General features: G+C 43.6%; 1 protein-coding gene across 2 annotated transcripts in view; it reads right to left on the bottom strand.

The window, feature by feature from the left end:
* Positions 1 to 19,032, bottom strand: part of ASNS (asparagine synthetase (glutamine-hydrolyzing)) — a 90,319-nt gene that overhangs the window by 26,158 nt on the left and 45,129 nt on the right. For both annotated transcript variants that reach the window (XM_077490737.1, XM_077490738.1), the window contains exons 5-8: positions 16,699 to 16,800; positions 12,612 to 12,739; positions 4,835 to 4,961; positions 1,173 to 1,279 (exon numbers count right to left, since the gene is read on the bottom strand). In XM_077490737.1, coding sequence (XP_077346863.1) covers positions 1,173 to 1,279; positions 4,835 to 4,961; positions 12,612 to 12,739; positions 16,699 to 16,800 — 464 coding nt within the window. The remainder of the gene's footprint in view (positions 1 to 1,172; positions 1,280 to 4,834; positions 4,962 to 12,611; positions 12,740 to 16,698; positions 16,801 to 19,032) is intronic.

The raw sequence follows: 19,032 nt of genomic DNA, 5'->3' as shown, positions 1-19,032 counted from the left end.
GCATGGGCCCCCTGCATCACAGGGCCCGGTTGCAGTCGCAACTGCTGCACCCCCTATAGTTACGCCCCTGGAACAGCATTTTTTTAGAAACGAGAAATTAGCAATAGAAGCCTCTATATTTCATCAAGACAGATTCCCTTTAAAAAAGCTACATTGATTGGCAGGAAAGCAACAGGAGGATGTAAGCCAAAGGGCATTTTCTCATGAATAAAGCAAATTCTAAAGAAAGCTTTTAGAACAAAAACAAAAAGTAATGAATCACCGTAATGTTTGTTCATTTCATTTCAGTATTTACTCTGAAATGTATTTTCATTTTCCTCTTCTTTTTTTTTATCCTGGCAATGTTTTTCTAATTGAGTTGTTGTGATCTCCTTGTGATATAGTATAGAAGTAATTGGATTTTGCAGCTGATATTACAATTTCATATAGTATATCTGAATCAAAATCGACCTTCACCGTTTCTGCTACTTAAAATGCACATTGTACATACGCAAAGCTGATTAAAGTTTTGCCATCTGGATTTTGTTTTCCCTCGCTGGAATGAGCTGGTCCATGACCCTCACATGGAACAAGAGCCTCAATGGCGTGTCTCTGGGCCACGCCATATTTTGCTCAGGAACAATTACAGAAATTCCATAAATGCATCCATAGTTACATAGTAGGTAAGGTCGAAAAAAGACACAAGTCCAACCTATGTGTGTGATTATATGTCAGTATTACATTGTATATCCCTGTATGTTGCAGCCGTTTAGGTGCTTATATAATAGTTTCTTGAAACTATCGATGCCCCTCGCTGAGACCACCGCCTGTGGAAGGGAATTCCACATCCTTGCCGCACTTACAGTAAAGAACCCTCTACATTTTTTACGTTTAAACCTCTTTTCTTCTAATTTTAGTGAGTGGCCACGTGTCTTATTAAACTCCCTTCCGCAAAAAAGTTTTATCCCTATTGTGGGGTCACCAGTACAGTATTTGTATATTGAAATCCCCTCTCAAGCTTCTCTTCTCCAGAGAGAATAAGTTCAGAGCTCGCAACCTTTCCTCATAACTAATATCCTCCAGACCCTTTATTAGCTTTGTTGCCCTTCTTTGTACTCGCTCCATTTCCAGTACGTCCTTCATCTTCCCACATAGACTCAGAATTCAGATGAGAAATAATGAAACTTATTAACCTTGTGGAAGTAGATGTACCCCTGGGTGAGCTCATCAGAGCCTTCACCAGAGAATATAACCACGCTGTCCGTTTTCTTCCGAATATACTTGGAAACCAGATACATTCCTGCAACAAATACAAATAATATGTGTTACGTTATTCTCAGATGGTGTATTATAAGCCCTAACTGAATGATATTTAGTTTGCTAAAGCACTTTGTGCTGTGAACAATTGCATTGCTTTTAATAAAATATCTGTTTTCTTCTTTTGTTTTATATCAGTTCTACTTTTTTTTTTGAAGCAACTTGCTGTCTACAAGCACTACAATGAAGGCTGCATGGCATTTCTCATGGCGAGTTTGTGGGCATGTACTAGTTAACCTCTTAAGGACCAATGTGGCTGGTTCCCGCTAATCGCCTTCGTTGTACGTCGGCTCGTACATGGTGATTTGTGGGAATGCAAACGCGCCCACTGGCCAGCGGGGGAGCCAATTTGCGGGTGCGGTGGACTCGATGTCTGTCTGCCACCACTGCGATCGTTCCCCGCAGTGACAGAACGGGGATCTGCCTGTGTAAACAAGGCAAATCTCCGTTCTGACAAGGGAGATCACACAGATCCTGTCTTTCTGTTATGCAGGAAGATGGATCTGTGTGTTTCCCAAGTCACACAGTCCCCCATACAGTTAGTAAACACACTGAGGGAATACATTTAACCCCTTGATCGCCCCTAGTGTTAAACCCCCTTCTGCCAGTGTCATTAGTACAATGATGCCCCATACACACGGTCGGACATTACGACCACAAAATTAGTTGGATTTTTTCAGACAAATTTTTGCCGAAACTTGTGTTGCATACCCGGGGTCGTACAAAGTTGTCAGAAAATCTGATCGTTCTGAACGAGGTGACATCAAACACATACGTCTGAACTATAAACAGGCCAGTAGCCAATAGCTTTCATCTCTTTGTTTATTCTGAGCATGCGTGGCACTTTGTCCGTCGAAATTGCCTACACACGATCAGAATTTATGCAATTGGATTTTGTTGTCAGAAAATTTTAGATCCAGCTCTCAAATTTTGCGCGCCGGAAAATCCGACAGAAAAAGTCAGATAGAGCCCACACACAATCGGATTTTCCGACAACATAATCCAATCTGACTTTTTCCATCGGAATTTCCAACCGTATGTATGGGGCATAACAGTGCATGTTTTTAGCACTGATTACTGTAATAATGTCATTGGTTCCCAAAAAAGTGTCTAAAATGTCAGTTTGGTGTCCGATCTGTCCACCGCAATGTCACAGTCCCGCTAAAAATCATTGATCACCTCCATTAGTTCATTAGTAGTATAAAAAAATAATAATAAAAATGCCATAAATCTATCCTCTTTTTTGTAGACGCTATAACTTTTGCACAACCAATTGATATACGCTTATTGCGATTTTATTTTTACCAAAAATATGTAGAAGAATACATATTGGACTAAACTGATGAAGAAATTTGTTTTTTTACATTTCTTTTTGGATATTTATTATAGCAAAAAAGTAAAAAATATAGTTTTTTTTTTCAAAATTGTCGCTCTTTTTTTGTTCATAGCATAAAAAATAAAAACCGCAGAGGTGATCAAATATCACCAAAAGAAAGATCTAATATGCGTACGTCGTCACACAACCGCACTATTGTCACTTACAGCAACGCAGTGCCGTATCGAAAAAAATGGCCCGGTCATTAAGGGGGAAAATCTTCCGGTCCTTAAGTAGTTAAAGTTGCCCCAGCCGCAAAGTCGAGAGTTAATTGTTTTCCCAGGTTTTCTTTTGGTGGGCTTCAATGTGTCCAACCCACTGGCTTTGTGTGATATAAAATGAACAAGGGGTTGAAGCCCAGGGGTGAACATAGGAAAAACCTAGGGGTTTTCGTACTGCTGTTTTACCAGAGTCTTGAAATCCAGTGATGTACAAAATTCAGAGTTCCCACTGCTTAAGATGGGTCACTGGGGCTTGTAGTACCTCTTGAAAATGCCAACTATGGACTTTGCTAGAGATGGATTTCCCCTCTGCAGGTATGCTGGGGCAGCCACAAGCCTGAATTAAATCAGACTTGCCCTGACACCCCTCCTCCCCTGCACAGCCTTTTGCTGGGAAGATCAGTGTGCTGTTGTTTCTCCTCCCCCATCTCTTATGCAACTTAGAACAGAGGGAATGTGATCACTTACAAAAAAAGGGGGAGAAAAGGTATTAAAAATTTTTTTTTTTATATCTATACCCAAATGTTTTACCTTTCATTTCTTTTTTAAACCGAATGGGTTATTTTACAAGGTGAAAGTTTACAATCACTTTACGTCCCAATGTTTTTTTGTTTTTGTTTTTTAAAATGGGCAGCACAGTGGGGTAGTGGGTAGCACTCTTGTATAGCAGTAAAAATGGTCTCTGGTTCAAATCCCAACCATGACACTACCTGCCTGGAGTTTGCATGTCCTCCCTGTGTGTGCGTGGGTTTCCTTCAGGTACTTTTCCTACAGTTTCCTCCCACACTCCAGAGACATGCTGGTAAGTTGATTGGCTTCTATATAAATTGGCCCTAGTATATGAATGTGAGTTAGGGACCTTAGATTGTAAGCTCCTTGAGGGAAGGGACTGATGTGAATGTACAATGTATATGTAAAGTGCTGTGTAAATTGACAGTGCTATATAAGTACCTTAAATAATAATAATAATAATAATAATATTGCCCTAGGAGGTATAGGATGAAAAAAAACAGCTCTGGCTTCAATAGTCAACCTCCTCTATGGCACTGTCAACTGCAGTAATAATTTTCCACCACCAGATGTCTCAGTCTTCTGGGTTGAATGACACCATTCGACCCAAAAGACTGAGGACATCCTGTGAATGCAGGACGTCATTGACCCGTCCCTGGTTTTTCTAGCGGACTGGATCGGATTGGAAACAGCGGAGTCTATTTACTCCTGACGGTCCATAGGGGTAAATGGGGGGGGTCCAATCAGGTCCACCTGAAAAAATTTATAGGAAGACCTGATCAGCCCCCTCATGTAAAAGGGGCCATATCTTTATGCTACAAACCAGACTCCACATAAAAAATAGATACAAATTAACAGTTTATAACCTATAAATGAAAAAAAATAAAAATAAATGAAAATACAATTGAACCCCAAACCATGATAGATTCAATCTAACTATAAAACGCCCCTTCCTTACAGGAAATGCCATGCAAACAACGTTCTGTCTAATCTTAATATTTTCCAGTAACATACAATCGATTCATTCCCTTCATTTAGCGGACACTTTGGTCTTCATAGTATTTTGTTGCTCACCGTGAGCCATAATAAAACATAATTATGTTAACTTTGTCTGTTCCGTGTCAAATATTTTATGTTCTTTCAATAGAAAAAAAAGGCTAAAACTGAAATCTAAAAAGCAGCTGGTGCCATGTCAGAGCCTTGGCATAATGAAAAATCAAAAGATTCTCCCCTTCAAAGTAGTGCGCACATTACTGCCCAAATGAGAAAGAATGTTATTATCTCAGACAATGCTGGGAATTACAGAGGGCCGGATAGTTCCATTTATCCTCCTGGGTCAGAGCAGCCCGATCCAGGAAAGACACATCTAATTGAATAAAGGCAATCTGTAAACCTTGAGGATTTTAAAGACCTGCGAAGATCCGGATCTTACCAACGGAGGCTCGTACTGTTGTGATGTCATAGGTCTCCAGAGAGAAGATGACCTCATCCACGGCTTGGATCCCCTCTTCTGCATCAAACATGATCTCGTGGTGCTCGCTTCCTATGTGATTGGCCACCTGAAAAGTATATAACGGGTGAACATGGGCATAACTGTAAGGGAGACACGGGCACAGGGCTGTTTTTTTCAGTGGGAACGTAGGAGAACGCAGTTCCGGCACCTCCAGCATTGAATATATGTAATGACAAGGGGTGGTGGAGTGTGCTGGAGAGTCTATTGATGCTGGCTGCTAGGGGATCTATTGTTCCTGGAGGGGATCTTTTTTTCATGGGGGAGGCCTATTATTGTTGTTGGGGGGGGGGGCTTATGTTGCTAGTGGGGTCAGTTGTTGCTGAGGGGGATCTACTGTTGAGTAAATGGTCTATTGTTGCTGGCTGTTGGGGGATCTATTGCTGGTGGAGGGAATCCATTTTTACGTGGCAGTCTATTGTTGCAGAGGAGGTTTATTGTTGTTGGTGGGGGAACTATTTTCAGTGGTTGGGCTTATGTTGCTGTTGGATCAATTATTGATGGAAGGGATCTACTGTTGAGGGAGTGGTCTATTATTTCTGACTACTGGAGATTTATTGGTGGGCTGATACTGGGTCGATGCTGGGAAATCTGTTGTTGCTACTGGGCTCTATTGTTGCTGGGTGGACCTATAATTGCTGGGAAGGGTCTACTGTTGCTAGGAAGGGTCTATAGTTGCTGGGAAGGGTCTATAGTTGCTGGGAAGGGTCTATAGTTGCTGGGAAGGGTCTATTGTTGCTGGGGGAATCTATTGTTGCTAGGAAGGGCCTATTGTTGCTGGGGCAGGTCTATTGTTGCTAGGAAGGGTCTATTGTTGCTGGGGCAATCTATTGTTGCTTGGAAGGGTCTATTGTTGCTGGGGCAATTTATTGTTGCTGGGAAGGGTCTATTGTTGCTGGGGCAATCTATTGCTGCTAGAAAGGGTCTATTGTTGCTGGGACGGGTCTACTGTTGCTGGGAAGGGTCGATAGTTGCTGGGAAGGGTCGATAGTTGCTGGGAAGGGTCGATAGTTGCTGGGAAGGGTCTATTGTTGCTAGGGGAATCTTTTGTTGCTGGGAAGGGTCTATTGTTGCTGGGGGAATCTATTGTAGCTGGGAAGGGCATATTTCTGCTGATGGAATCGATTGCTTCTAGGAAGGGTCTATTGTTGCTGGGGGGAATCTATTGCTGCTAGGAAGGGTCTATTGTTGCTGGGGCAATCTATTGTTGCTGGGAAGGGTCTATTGTTGCTGGGGGAATCTATTGCTGCTAGGAAGGGTCTATTTTTGCTAGGGGAATCTATTGTTGCTGGGGGGTCTGTTGCTGCTGGAGATCTACCGTACTGCTTTTCTTGGTATTATTAACAAATTCCAAACAAATTACTTATCAACACAAAATATCCAACAAGAAAATAGACCTGACAATTAATGCTAAAGAATGGACCCCATACAGTTCATTTACTTTGTATTCAATGTCCAACTGAACTCTCTGTTTAAATTAGCTAAACACATTCCGGGTGCACCAGAATAAAGGCACACTCCCACCACAAAAATGTAAAAAATGAAAGTAAAATGATTTAAAGCCCCCAACCTCACAGATGCATGTAAATGTGCACCTCGGGTGTGCCTTTGTATGAAAACAGTGATTGCACCAGTGGCGGCTTGTTCATTAGCGGCACCCGGGCACCGCCCCTTTATCCACGGCCACCACGTCCTAATTGATGCTCTATGATTCACAGTTCCTACTCTCTATTCATGAGTCCGGCCCCTTTCAGGATGCCGGGCACATGAATTACAGCGGCAGGGGTGTTTTTTGAAGCACCTGATTAGAGCCAGGGGCTCTAATAGGCTTCAAAATAGGGGGGCTCAGTGCGCAGAGCATTGCGCCATGAGCCCACCCAGGTTTTACAACAGCAAATGAATATTCGCTGTTGCAACACTGATCCTCCTCCCGGCCAATTGGGAAGCGTGTCTGATACCTGTTACCTGATTGGCTGAAAAGACAGGCGATCCTATTGGATGCCTGGTCGGAGGGGAGGAGACGAACGGCGAAGCGAGGAGGAGAAGACACAGGAGCCGCTGCCCGATGCCCATCGCAGCCTGATGTCCGCCGATGCCCTGATCCCCACCACTGCCTAATGTGCCAGCTGCCTAGTTGGGATAAGTGCCGGTGGACTGGCAGACAGGAAAGGAAGGGGGCGGGGGTTTGCGGTGCCGCAAGGGGGGGGGGGGGTGATTGTTTGAAAACATCCACCACCCCAAACAAAAAACCACCAGTCGCCACTGGATGGCACTACGCATATTAGGTTTTACCGCACATGCTACAGAGAGGGCAATGATTCTAGGGCCATCATTCATTGCTAACTCCAAACTGATGACCTGTAAAGGTTTTTATGGGAAATTTGTTACCAACAGAGCTTTGTCACCATGGCACAAGCACACACAAGTTTGAGATTTTACATGTTTGTTACCTACTCACCACAACCCATCTTTTACATTTTACAGTCTAGTGACATATTGTGCTTGTGTGCCCTAAAGTTACCTTTAGGGTATTTTTACTGCAAATAAGGGTTTTATAAACTTTTGTGCTAATACTGTATTAAAAAAAAAAAAAATTGCAACTACCTAAAGTCTTTTTTTTTTTTTTTTTTTTTTTAAATAAAAAACATGTCATACCTACCTGCTCTGTGCAGTGGTTTTGCACAAAGCAGCCCCGATCCTCTTCTTCTCGGGTCACTCGCCAGCGCTCTTGGCCCAGCCCTCCTGCAGAGCGCCCCCACAGCAAGAAGCCTGCAATGGGGGCACCCAAGCAGGCTCATTCCTGAGCCACTGCTATGCTTCTCCATTCACACACAGAGCCACAGCTCAGCCCAGCCCCCTTCTCTTTTCTTATTGGCTCCCGCTGCTGTCTATGCCAATGAGGAGGGAGAGTCCCCAGAGTGCCAAGGCTCTTGTGCTTATCACTGGGATTGAGATGGAGTTCAGTTATGTATTGGGGGGGGCGGGGGGGCGGCTGCACAGTGGAGGTTTTTTTTACAGTATCTTCATGCATAGAATACATGAAGGTAAAACATGAGCCTTTAGAATCACTTGAAGAATAGATTCAGGTTCACTTTAAAATTTAGTCCAAGTTTTTGAAATACGTTCCGTGATGTCTTTTAAAATATGAATAAACATTTCAGGAAGTAACCAGTTTAGTATTTTTTTATTCTGGAAGATCCATCTGCAGCATTAACCAATTGCCAGGGTGAGTGCTGCCACCTTGTGGTAATATGCAGCACAGCATTTTTAAAACTTTTTTTTTTATTTCGGTACAGTAGAACCTTGGATTGGGAGCATAATCCATTCCGGAAGCATGCTTGTAGTCCAAAGCACTTGTATATCAAAGAAAATTTCCCCATAAGAAATAATTGAAAATCTAATGATATGTACCACAATTGATTCCACAACCATTTATTCATAAATCCTTCAGTTTATAGTCTATATAAAAAGATTATAGCAATGTGATAGGTTGTGTAACCATAAAATGTCCATCCACAAATGGAAGCCTCTACAAGAGAGGCGCCTCCAAGTTTGGCAATATAGTTACATTTAATGAAGGTACAACATTTAGCAACTCACTTGGTTGATGATTAAAACAGGCACATCTAAGTATGCATGCATCCGGGGTAAAGCTGTCCACATAGACCATTGATGGCGAACCTTGGCACCCCAGATATTTTGGAACTACATTTACCATGATTCTCAACTACACTGAAGAGTGCATGAGCATCATGGGAAATGTAGTTCCAAAACATCTGGAGTGCCAAGGTTCGCCATCACTGACATAGACCATCCCCCACACCGCCAGCTCTCACCGCTGTCAGTCTTCAATAGTGACCGGGAAGACTACCCTGCAGTACAGCGATCTGAAAGCAAAGCTTAAAGCTCTCGTGGTGCTCAGCGTGGATGGGATGACGTAGATGGTGGCGTGGAGGATGGTCTATGTGGACAGCTTTACCCTGGATTCCTGCATACTTAGATGTGCCTGTTTTGATAATCAATCATGTGATTTGCTAAATGTTGTACCTTCATTAAATGTAACCATATTGCAACACTTAGAGGAGCCTCTCTTCTCTTTTATATTCAGTTGTGACATGACGCTACTTGTATATCAAGACATCGCTTGTATATCAAGTCAATGTTTATTAAAAAATGTTGCTTGTCTTGCAAAACGCTCTCAAACCAAGTTAGTGCCGGTTCACACTAGCGTGATGCCAGACATTGCATGTAATTCGCAGCGCACGGCTGTTCACATTACATGCGATGTCTGTGCGGGTGCGATGTCAGCCATACAGATAGTATGACTGATATCGCACCGCATTCGGTCCAAACACGCACAGGACCCTTTTTTCTGTTCGGACCAGAATCGGATTGCATGTGTGTTCACACATATGCGATCCGATTCATGTCCGAACTGTCAGTTCGCAAGTGCGATATGCGAGCTGAAATGGGGGTGTTGTTAACATATAATGACACTCCCCATGAGATCGCATATGGCAGTGTGAACTGCCGTGCGTGTCAAGTGCGATGCGGGAACCCGCAGTTGATTCGCAGGGTTCCCGAATTGCACTAGTGTGAACCGGCACTTACTCTCTAACCAAGGTTTTACTGTACTGATATAGCACCATCAATTTATGCAGTGCTTTAAACATCAGTTCCTGCCCTCAAGATGCTTACAATATAAGGTGTCTATCCAGGGGTGGACTGACAACTCATGGGGCCCCTGGGCAATAGGAGATTATGGGGCCCCCGGGCAATCCGAGATCATGGGGCTAAACAGTATACAATCACGCAGTATACACAGACATGTTTCTATTGGCTGAGAAGGTACTGGAGAGGTGGGGCAGCTATAATCTCAGGATTTTTAGACCAAAAGGATGTCGGTAAGGGACATTTCAGAGACAGATGTAAAAAAAAAACACAGATTTTTACATACTGTCCCTGGTTTTACTGAGGCTGGCAACACTTGTGGCCCCCTTGTGGCTTGGGGCCCTCGGGCAGTGCCCGAGTGGCCCAATGGTCAGTCCACCCCTGTCTCTATCTCACATTCATACATATTAGGGACAATTTAAAAAGAGCCAATTAACCGACCAGCATGTCTTTGGAGTGTGGGAGGAAACCGGAGTACCTGGAGGAAACCCATGCAGACACAGGGAGAACATGCAAACTTCAGGCAGGTCGTGTCATGGTTGGGATTCGCACCACTTAGCCACTGTTCTGCCCAAGGATTTTGTTTTTGCAATTTATATTTAAAAAGTGTCAAATAATACATATGACTCTATATGCCCACCAAAGGGGTCGCCACATTCATAAAAACATAATTGCTGTCCATGATGGTTGACCACACTCCAATGTCACAGATACAACATCTTGTTTTATCTGTGACATCTCGTGGAACGCAGGTGGAACACAGGCAATGACGTCACAGGAAGCAGAACCAGGGGAACCAACAAGGGAGGAAGTTCTGGAGAGAACTACAGGCCTATCCTAGATAGGCTTGTAGAAGGAGCAGTAGACTCCGAGCGCATAGCCTGTTTGTTCTCTCCAGAACTTCCTCCCTTGTTGCTTCCCCTGGTTCTGCTTCCTGTGACGTCATCGCCTGTGTTCCACCTGCGTTCCACGTCGGACCTGGCTGTCTTCCTGGTGGCCACAGGAAAAGACTGCACATCTCATCTCCCACAACCACCTCCTTGTGGATTAGGATGGAGCACCCAATGGACTTCACCTTGTGCCCACAGCACAGATGAGCCTGGTTATATTCACCTTCCTGTAAGAGCATTTATTGCTGTGTCATTAAAATCTTACTTAACTTATTGCACTTAGGTGGCGCTTCCTTATTGTTCCCTTGTCTTCCTATTATAGAGCTGGCTTGTCTCTAAGGATAGCTGCCGCCCACCATCATCTCCTTTTAGGATCTGCTATCTGCTTATCATATGGACTAATGAACTGTGACTGTTACATGTATAGAGGTACACATCTCTGCGTTTACAGTTTTCCTTTTTGTATATTGCAGGAGACCTGTGTGCAAGGGCTCTGCCCCTGGCACAGGATTTGCTGAGACAGGTGCCATCTAGAAAACATCAAGGTCCCAACTGAGGCTTCAGCTGGGGGCCCTATTCGCCAATGCTCACTGGAGAGTACCAGGGGGAAGTAGGTGGGAAGGGTGTCCATCTGTCCTATGATAGATTCTACATCTCCCTCGCTTGAGAGTGCCCAGGGGATGTCGAGAGGAGGCAACTGACGATCCTGTGGCCATGTGAGTAAATGACCCGGTGCTGGAAGTTAGTGACTATGTGCACTTTTTTTGGTCCTTTGGGAAGTCCTAGTCACCTGTCAACTTTAGAGACTCTATGGGACATTTTTGCCTAGCTCAGCAAGCTAGAGAAGAGTCCTCAAGTGTTAAGTTCTCAAAGTGATATTATGGAATTTTTTTTCATGAAAATAACAAACATGTATATACTTACTTGCTTTGTGCAATGCTTTTGCACAGAGCAGCCTGGATCCTCTTCCTCTGGGGTCCCCCGTCAGCGCTCCAGGCCTCTCCTTTTTGGAAAGCCACTTTCCATGGAGGCACCCATACATTCTCGCTCCTGAGTGCCGCTGATGTGTCCATTGACACAGACAGCGTGACTTGGCTCTGCCCCCCGCCTCTATGTCACAGCATTTGAGTGACAGAAGCGGGAGCCAATGGCTCCTGCTGCTGTCAATTTACCCAATGAGGCAGGAGCCGCTGCATTTGTGCACATCTCTGGATCGGGCTCAGGTAGGAAAAGGGGGAAAGGGGGGGAGCTGCAGCACAGAAAGTTTTTCACTTTAATGCATAGAAGGAAATAAGGTGAAAAACCTTAAAATGGTTGTAAAGTCCGAAGCTTTTTTATCTTAATGCATTAGATGTATTAAGATAAAAAGCCTTCTGTGTGCAGCAGCCCCCCTCAGCCCCCCTAATACTTACCTGAGCCCCATCTCTATCCAGCGATATCCAGGAGTCCCTTGGCCAATCTGGGGACTCTCCCTCCTGAATGCCTGAGACACAGCAGCGGTGCTATTGGATCCCGATGCTGTCCATCAAAGCCAGTCAGCCAATGAGGATAGAAAGGGGGCGGGCCATTCATGTCTAAATGGACACAGGGAGCTGTGACTCGGCTCTGGTGCCCTCATAGCGAGCTGCTTGCTGTGGGGGCCCTCACCGTGGGGGAGGGGCCAGGAGAGCAGAAAAGGGATCCGAGAAGAGGAGGATCTGGGCTGCTCTGTGCAAAACCATTACACAGAGCAGGTAAGAATAACATCTTTGTTATTTTTGTTTTGCTTTTTTAAACAAGACTATATAATCACTTTAAGGCTTTAGAATCACTTTAAGTTCTGGGGTATCCCATGCTACCTTACCCCATCCAAGATCCAAGTTCCAATAAAACCCTAAGAAAGGCACCCCTAAACTGTTCATCTGAGCAAGCAGAAGAGTGAAGAAAATGGTGTGCGCCCTAACTATGTAAATAGGGCTAAGTTCACCAGCGGGTCTTGCGAGGAGGCGCTAGATTAAAAAGGGATCTATAAGTGTACATAACTGGAACTGCACAAATATCTATTAGTCACGATGAAATAAAAAAAAAGTGGTGACAAGGTCATGAATATAAAGTTTGAGCTTTTAGTGTGTAACTGTATTACAGGAATACCACCTTACCTTCCTGGCAGCCTTTAGGTCAGGGCTATCCTCCATGCCGATGGCAAAGGTTTGCAGAGAATAGGGCAGATTGCGTTCCTTCATTAGTTTGAGCAAAGTGGCTGCAACCAAACTGGAGTCCAGACCGCCTGGGAAAGACACAGACAAGTGCTTGAACAAGATACCCTCTTAACTACTCCAATTTTTAATTCCACAAAGGGATATTAGTCTACCGCAGGCCCGTATTTAAGGCAGGGCAAAAGGGGCAGCTGCCCTGGGCCCTGTTATTGTCGTGGGGCCCAAAGCAGCTGCCTCATACTTGGCAACTATCCCAGTTTAAATTCCCTTGTCCATTGAGGTTTTAGGCTTGATTCACACTAATGCGTTTTTTTGATGCATTTTGCAGAAATGCAGGGATTTTTTTTTAACATGGGTTCCTATGGCACGTGTTCACATCAATGCATTTTTGTGCCTCTGCATGTTTGGAAAGGGTCGGGGACTTTATTTCTAGCAAAATGCTGCGTTTTGCATGTCAATGGACCCACATCCAAAATGCAAGTACTGCGTTTTTACCACATTTTACTGCGATTTGCATTTTTTTACACTGTATATAGCTGGTTGCTAAGCAACCACATTGTGAAAAATAAAAAATAAAAATTTGCAAAACACGGCAAAAAACGTGGCACAAACGCAATAAAAACGCGTGTCCAAAAACATGGCAAGCACCGTAAAAAGCACTGCAGAAACGCTCAAAAGCAACATGCATAAATGTGAATCGAGCCTTAGTCCCGTGCTGTGTCCTAATGTCTCAGTGTGAAGTTCTGTTACTAATACTGCCCAGCTCTGCCCTATTGTTGTGTACAGATGACTCACCTGCAGACCCTGTGTTTACATGTAAATACCAACATTGATATGTAAATAGTGATGGCACTCATATGTAAATAGTAGCAATATTCATATGTATATCATGCCCCCCTGAGGTCATATCCACCATCCCCTATACTGAATGCTGCCCACTGGGAAGGTAAAGGGGCATGCTTGAATGTCCTGCCTACAACTCATGTAATTTAGCCTATCATCAGCCTGTTCTGCAAAGGTAAGTAAATTAGTGGGGGGAGGGTAGCGTGGGGTGTGCAGAGGTAGGCAGAGAAGGAATTACAGTTTGGGGTGCACACGTGAGTAAGGAGGGGATGTATGGAGGTAAGGAAGGTGGATGTAAAGATTTGCAGAGGAGGCAGGTAGAGTTAAAGGGGAGGGGGATTTGGAATGGAGAGGATGGGGGAGAATTGGGGTGCAGAGGTTAGCAGGGGTTTTAGGATGCAAAGGTGTAATGACAGGGTGGATAAAGATGTAGGCCACATGTAGGGCAGCCCATTAATTTCAATGGGCTGCTCTATGTGCTACAAATGTGGAAGAAACTCCCAAACCCTTTTCCAAAATCACACGGTGCCAAGGCACATGTCAGCAGATGCGGGAGGGCATCATTAACAAATAATGGGACTGCTGTGTATCTGCTAAAGGGCAGCACATTTCTGTGGTGTCAGGAAAGTGATTTTGCCTGCGTTCCCAACCCACACAAATGTGAACGCAGGCTAAATGTCTCAGTTACATTGGTGGTCAGTGTAAATCTTCTCATTACATTGGGGCTTGGTGTAGAATTCTTTCATTCACACTAGTGGCCAGTGTGAATGTCCCCCTTACATTGGTGATCAGTGTAAATCCCTCCTTACAATGGTGGTTACTGTAAATGCTTCTATTACATTAGTGGTCAGTGTAAACCCCTATTACATTGGTGGCCAGTATTGAAACTCCTCTTTATATTGGTAGTCAGTATAAAAAAAAAATCAGCATTACCATTGATCATACCCTCCCCCCCCCCCCAGCACTGCCACTGAGCCCAGGAGTTCTAGGATCTCTAGGAGTTTTCTGTCTATTAACCCCCCTGGCGGTATTCCCGAGTCTGGCTCGGGGTGAAAATTCAGTACCATTAGCAGTAACCCCGAGCCAGACTCAGGATCGCATCGCTAGATCCAGGATGAGCTTACTTACCTTCTCCCCTGGATCCAGCGATGTCTCCCCGCACTGTGAGTGGCTCCTCCTCCGTTCGATGTATCACATCGCCGAGCTCCGTTCCCTGTGAGCGTTGCGACGCACAGGGACGGAGAACGGCGCCAAATTCAAAAAGTAAAACACACAGTATAATGTAATCTTACAGATTACATTGCTGTATGTAATTATTTCACATCCCCTTTGTCCCTAGTGGTCTGTCCAGTGTCCTGCATGAAGTTTTATATAATAAAAACTGTTCTTTATGCCTGGAAACTGGAGATTGTCCATAGCAACCAAAACTGTCCCTTTACATCAAAAGAGGTTTAGACCAGCTAGAAAACAGCAATAATAAATTAGAATAATTCGCAGAATTGAGGGATAGTGATTTGTGGGGAGATCCGTCATCAAATACTGAAAAGTAATGACAGTGACAATTCTGCAACTGGGCAAATTTCAGTGTTTTTGATTTGATTACATTATTGAATCATTTTTATTATTATTATATTATTATTTGGTATAATTATTTATAGTTACTTATATTATAATTTATGATTTAATTTTTCAAACTTTATCATGCCCGGGATGTCTGCTAGACTCTGGTTTAGACAGATTTAAGTGAGTTATTCCTAAGAATTACAAGACTACAATATAAAAACGCAAAATTTTCATGCAAAATAATGGTACCGCTTAACGCACCTAAAATCTGAAATAATCGTACCGCCAGGGAGGTTAACGGGCCCCCTCACCTCCCCAGTCCATGGTGTGCAGGCAGTGAAAAGATGATGTGCTGTAACCTCTAGCAACCAATCAGTGAGCAGTAATGATGTGCAGTAACCTATATCAACCAATCAGTGAATAGTATTCATGTACAGTAATCTTTAGCAACCAATCAACAAGCAGAAATTATGTGCTGTAACCTCTAGCAACCAGTCAGTCATTGGTAATGATACACTGTAACCTTTGGCAACCAATCGCAATTGCTGTCTGATCTGATTTAGTAAACTGATTTTGAGTCTAGCTGCCTTTTATTGTATGTCTCAAAGCAGGTGGAGAGTGAAACTGCATGGAGGGGGGGGGGGTCCCAAAATTTTTTTTTCCCAGGGCCCAATCAATATTAAAGAGGGATTCCACTGGTAACAAAAATATTAAAAGCCAGCAGCTATAAATACTACAGATGCTGACTTTTAATAAATGGACACTCACCTGTCCCAGGGTCCAGCGTTGTCGGCAGCCGAGACCGATCGATCGCTCGGCTCCCGGCTGCTGCCGCCGCCATTCTAGGTGAGGGAATCAGGAAGTGAATCGTTGCAGCTTCACTTCCCAGTTCCCTACTGCGCATGCGCGAGTCGCGCAGCACAATGGGAATGGTGCGCGCTGTCTCTGGGACCCGTGTGTGTCCCAGCAGACAGCGTGTCGGGACAGGAAGATGCGTACACTCCCGTGGGAGTCTATGCCCGGAAGTGGGTGCAAATACCTGTCTTAGACAGGTATCTGCACCCCTTCCCCCCTGAAAGGTGCCAACTGTGACACTGGAGGGGGGGAGGGTTCCGATGAGCGGAAGTCCCACTTTAGGGTGGAACCCCGCTTTAAAGACGGCCCCTGTCTACCATGATGATGATGACCATGGAAGATCCTTGGCCTGGAACTCACTGCATTGGCCAAGAGGTATGAGATGCCACAAGATAATTTAACCCACCAATGGCTGGCCCAATCTATATTTGAACAAAAAATTCAGTTTTGAATGGGCCAAAGTTTTAAAAAAATTTGGAATTTTTTTCCGTTACTTTTGTTTTACAAGAGCAAAAGTGTCCCATTCTATCCAATAAGAATCAATTCAGTCCACACTAGGAGATGAATTATTAAAAGAATATGAAAAATGGTTTCATCCAAAATCTGAAACATTATGGGAGTATTATAAATGACCTCCAATCTCCGATGATAACTCCAACTTCACAAGATAAATGTCTAAGATGTATTAATGACATTTTCCAGGAAAACAAACTAAGTGAGCAGCCTAAAAATAGAGGAAAAGTTATGAGCTCCATCTAAAAGAATGTACCTGACAAAAGGCATCCGATTCTTCTGTGCGCCATTAAACGCTTCCTGACCGCATTTTCAAACAAAAGACAGATGTTCCTCTTCACTGTTTCTCGGTCCATTCCTAAAACAAAAATGTGTTTTTGTACGTTTATTAACATTTATTGTTAGGCCTGGTTCACACCTAGGCATTTTTTTTGTGCTTTTTCAGTTTTTCAGAAACACACTACAGTCCATTTAACATGGTCTCCTATTGCCGTGTACACACGACCGGACTTTCTGGCAGACTACGTCTGATGGAATGAGTCCGTCGGACAATCCGATCGTGTGTGGACTAATCCGATCATTTTTCATAAAAAAAAATCAGATGGACCTAGAAATAGAATATGTTTCAAATTTGTCTAATGGACTCAATTCCTATTGGGAAAACCCGTTCGTCTGTGTGCTGGTCCGACGGACCAAATACAACGCAAGGGAAGCTATTGGCTACTGAACTTCCTTTTTTAGTCCCATTTACGTCATCATGCTCAAAACAAATGGACTTTCGAACTGACTTAGTCCATTCTTGTGTGGGCAGGTCCAGAACTATGCCAAAATTCTGTCGTGATTTGATTTGGATCCGACATTACAGGAATATTACCCAGGCATCCCCTTGCTGTGTTTTTCCTCCCTCGCTTCAAAATTGCATCAAGTCGCATCAAAGTAGTACTCAAGTTGCATAAAATTGCCAGGAAGTCGCACCATAAGTCACACCGCTTTCAGGCCGCAGTAGTGTGAATCGAGCCTTATGCCGCGTACACACGACCGGACTTTCTGGCAGACTAGGTCCGATGGAATGAGTCCGTCGGACAATCCGATCATGTGTGGGCTAATCCGATCATTTTTTGTTTAAAAAATCCGATGGACCTAGAAATAGAACATGTTTCAAATCTGTCCGACAGACTCAATTCCTATCGGGAAAACCGTTAGTCTGTATGCTGATCCGACGGACCAAATACGGCGCAAGGGCAGCTATTGGCTACTGGCTATTGAACTTCTTTTTAGTCCCGTCTTACGTCATCACGTTCAAAACTAACGAACTTTCAAACGGACTTAGTCCTTCGTGTGTGGCCAAGTCTGTTTGTTTGGAAGGTCCGCCGAAAGTCCGTCGGGAAGACCGTCGAACCTAGTCTGCTGGAAAGTCCGGTTGTGTGTACACGGAATTAGTGTTATTTCTTTTATTTTATTATCTGCTGCTTCATTCCTCTGCTATCAGAATCACTTCTGACAAATTATCCTGACACCAAGAGGAAAAATGTGATGGGAGGGAGCTCCAGCTGATTGACAGCCCCAGCCCTGTGAAAAGGGGGGGGGGGGGGTTCTCCTTCCTTCCAATCAGCTCTTAGAGCTTTCCTCGCTGAGCTCTGCGAAGTGTAACTTCAGCTTTACGCCCCCTTTTTTTGAACTCTCAGATAAGCTTTATAAATTGTGCACTTTGAATGGATGTAGAGCAGACCACAGATAAAGAGGTACAACTTATGAAGGAGGATTTGTTTAATATCTGCGTATCACCTGAGGCCTGCCCCTTCACTGGTTATATGTGAGGTTTTACAACCACTATTTCAATCCTTATGCTGCTAGCATTAGTCAATAGATAGAAAGGCATATTATATTTACTTGTTTTAAACTTTTCTTCACATTTCTTCAGTTACTTCCTGGTTTCTGACTCCTGATGCCTGAGCTAAGGGCAGGTGGATTCCAGGAAGTGAATGCCACACAAATTATCTCTCCTTACTTAAGATGGTCGCAGATAAAAATGCTGGGGGGGGGGGGGTGGTTATCAAAGTGATTTCTCAACAAAGTAAAGCATGTAGACATGGATGAATGGATTGATGGGTGGATGGGGGAGTTTGCTTTACATATGTAAAATGAATTAAATAGCATTTTTAGTTTGTGATGCTTAGATACGGTTTAGTTGCGCTTTAAGGCCTAAATAGCTAAATGTAAAGTCCATCCCTCCAGGAAAAATATGGAGCTCTTTTAACAAGTACAAGAAATCTCATCAAATCCAAGGACAATTTAAAGAAAATACTTTTCTCAATTAAATTTTATAGACCATGAAGCTGGTCCTAAAAGAAATGTCCTAATTAAATGTTTATAGCCGAACACTGTATTGTTAAAATTGACCTGCCGTGGAACATTGATATATAGCGATTTCAATCTATCAGAGCAGAATGTAAAGGAATAAAAACTCATACAGTATCTCACAAAAGTGAGTACACCCCTCACATTTTTTGTAAATATTTAATTATATTTTTTCATGTGACAACACTGAAGAAATGACACTTTGCTACAATGTAAAGTAGTGAGTGTACAG

This window comes from Lithobates pipiens, unplaced genomic scaffold, assembly GCF_037356315.1.
Source record: "Lithobates pipiens isolate NorthernLeopardFrog02 unplaced genomic scaffold, aLitPip1_a1.2 Scaffold_19, whole genome shotgun sequence".
Lineage (NCBI taxonomy): Eukaryota > Metazoa > Chordata > Amphibia > Anura > Ranidae > Lithobates > Lithobates pipiens.
The sequence above is the reverse complement of the archived record's forward strand: the minus strand, read 5'-3'. Positions and strand labels throughout refer to the sequence as shown.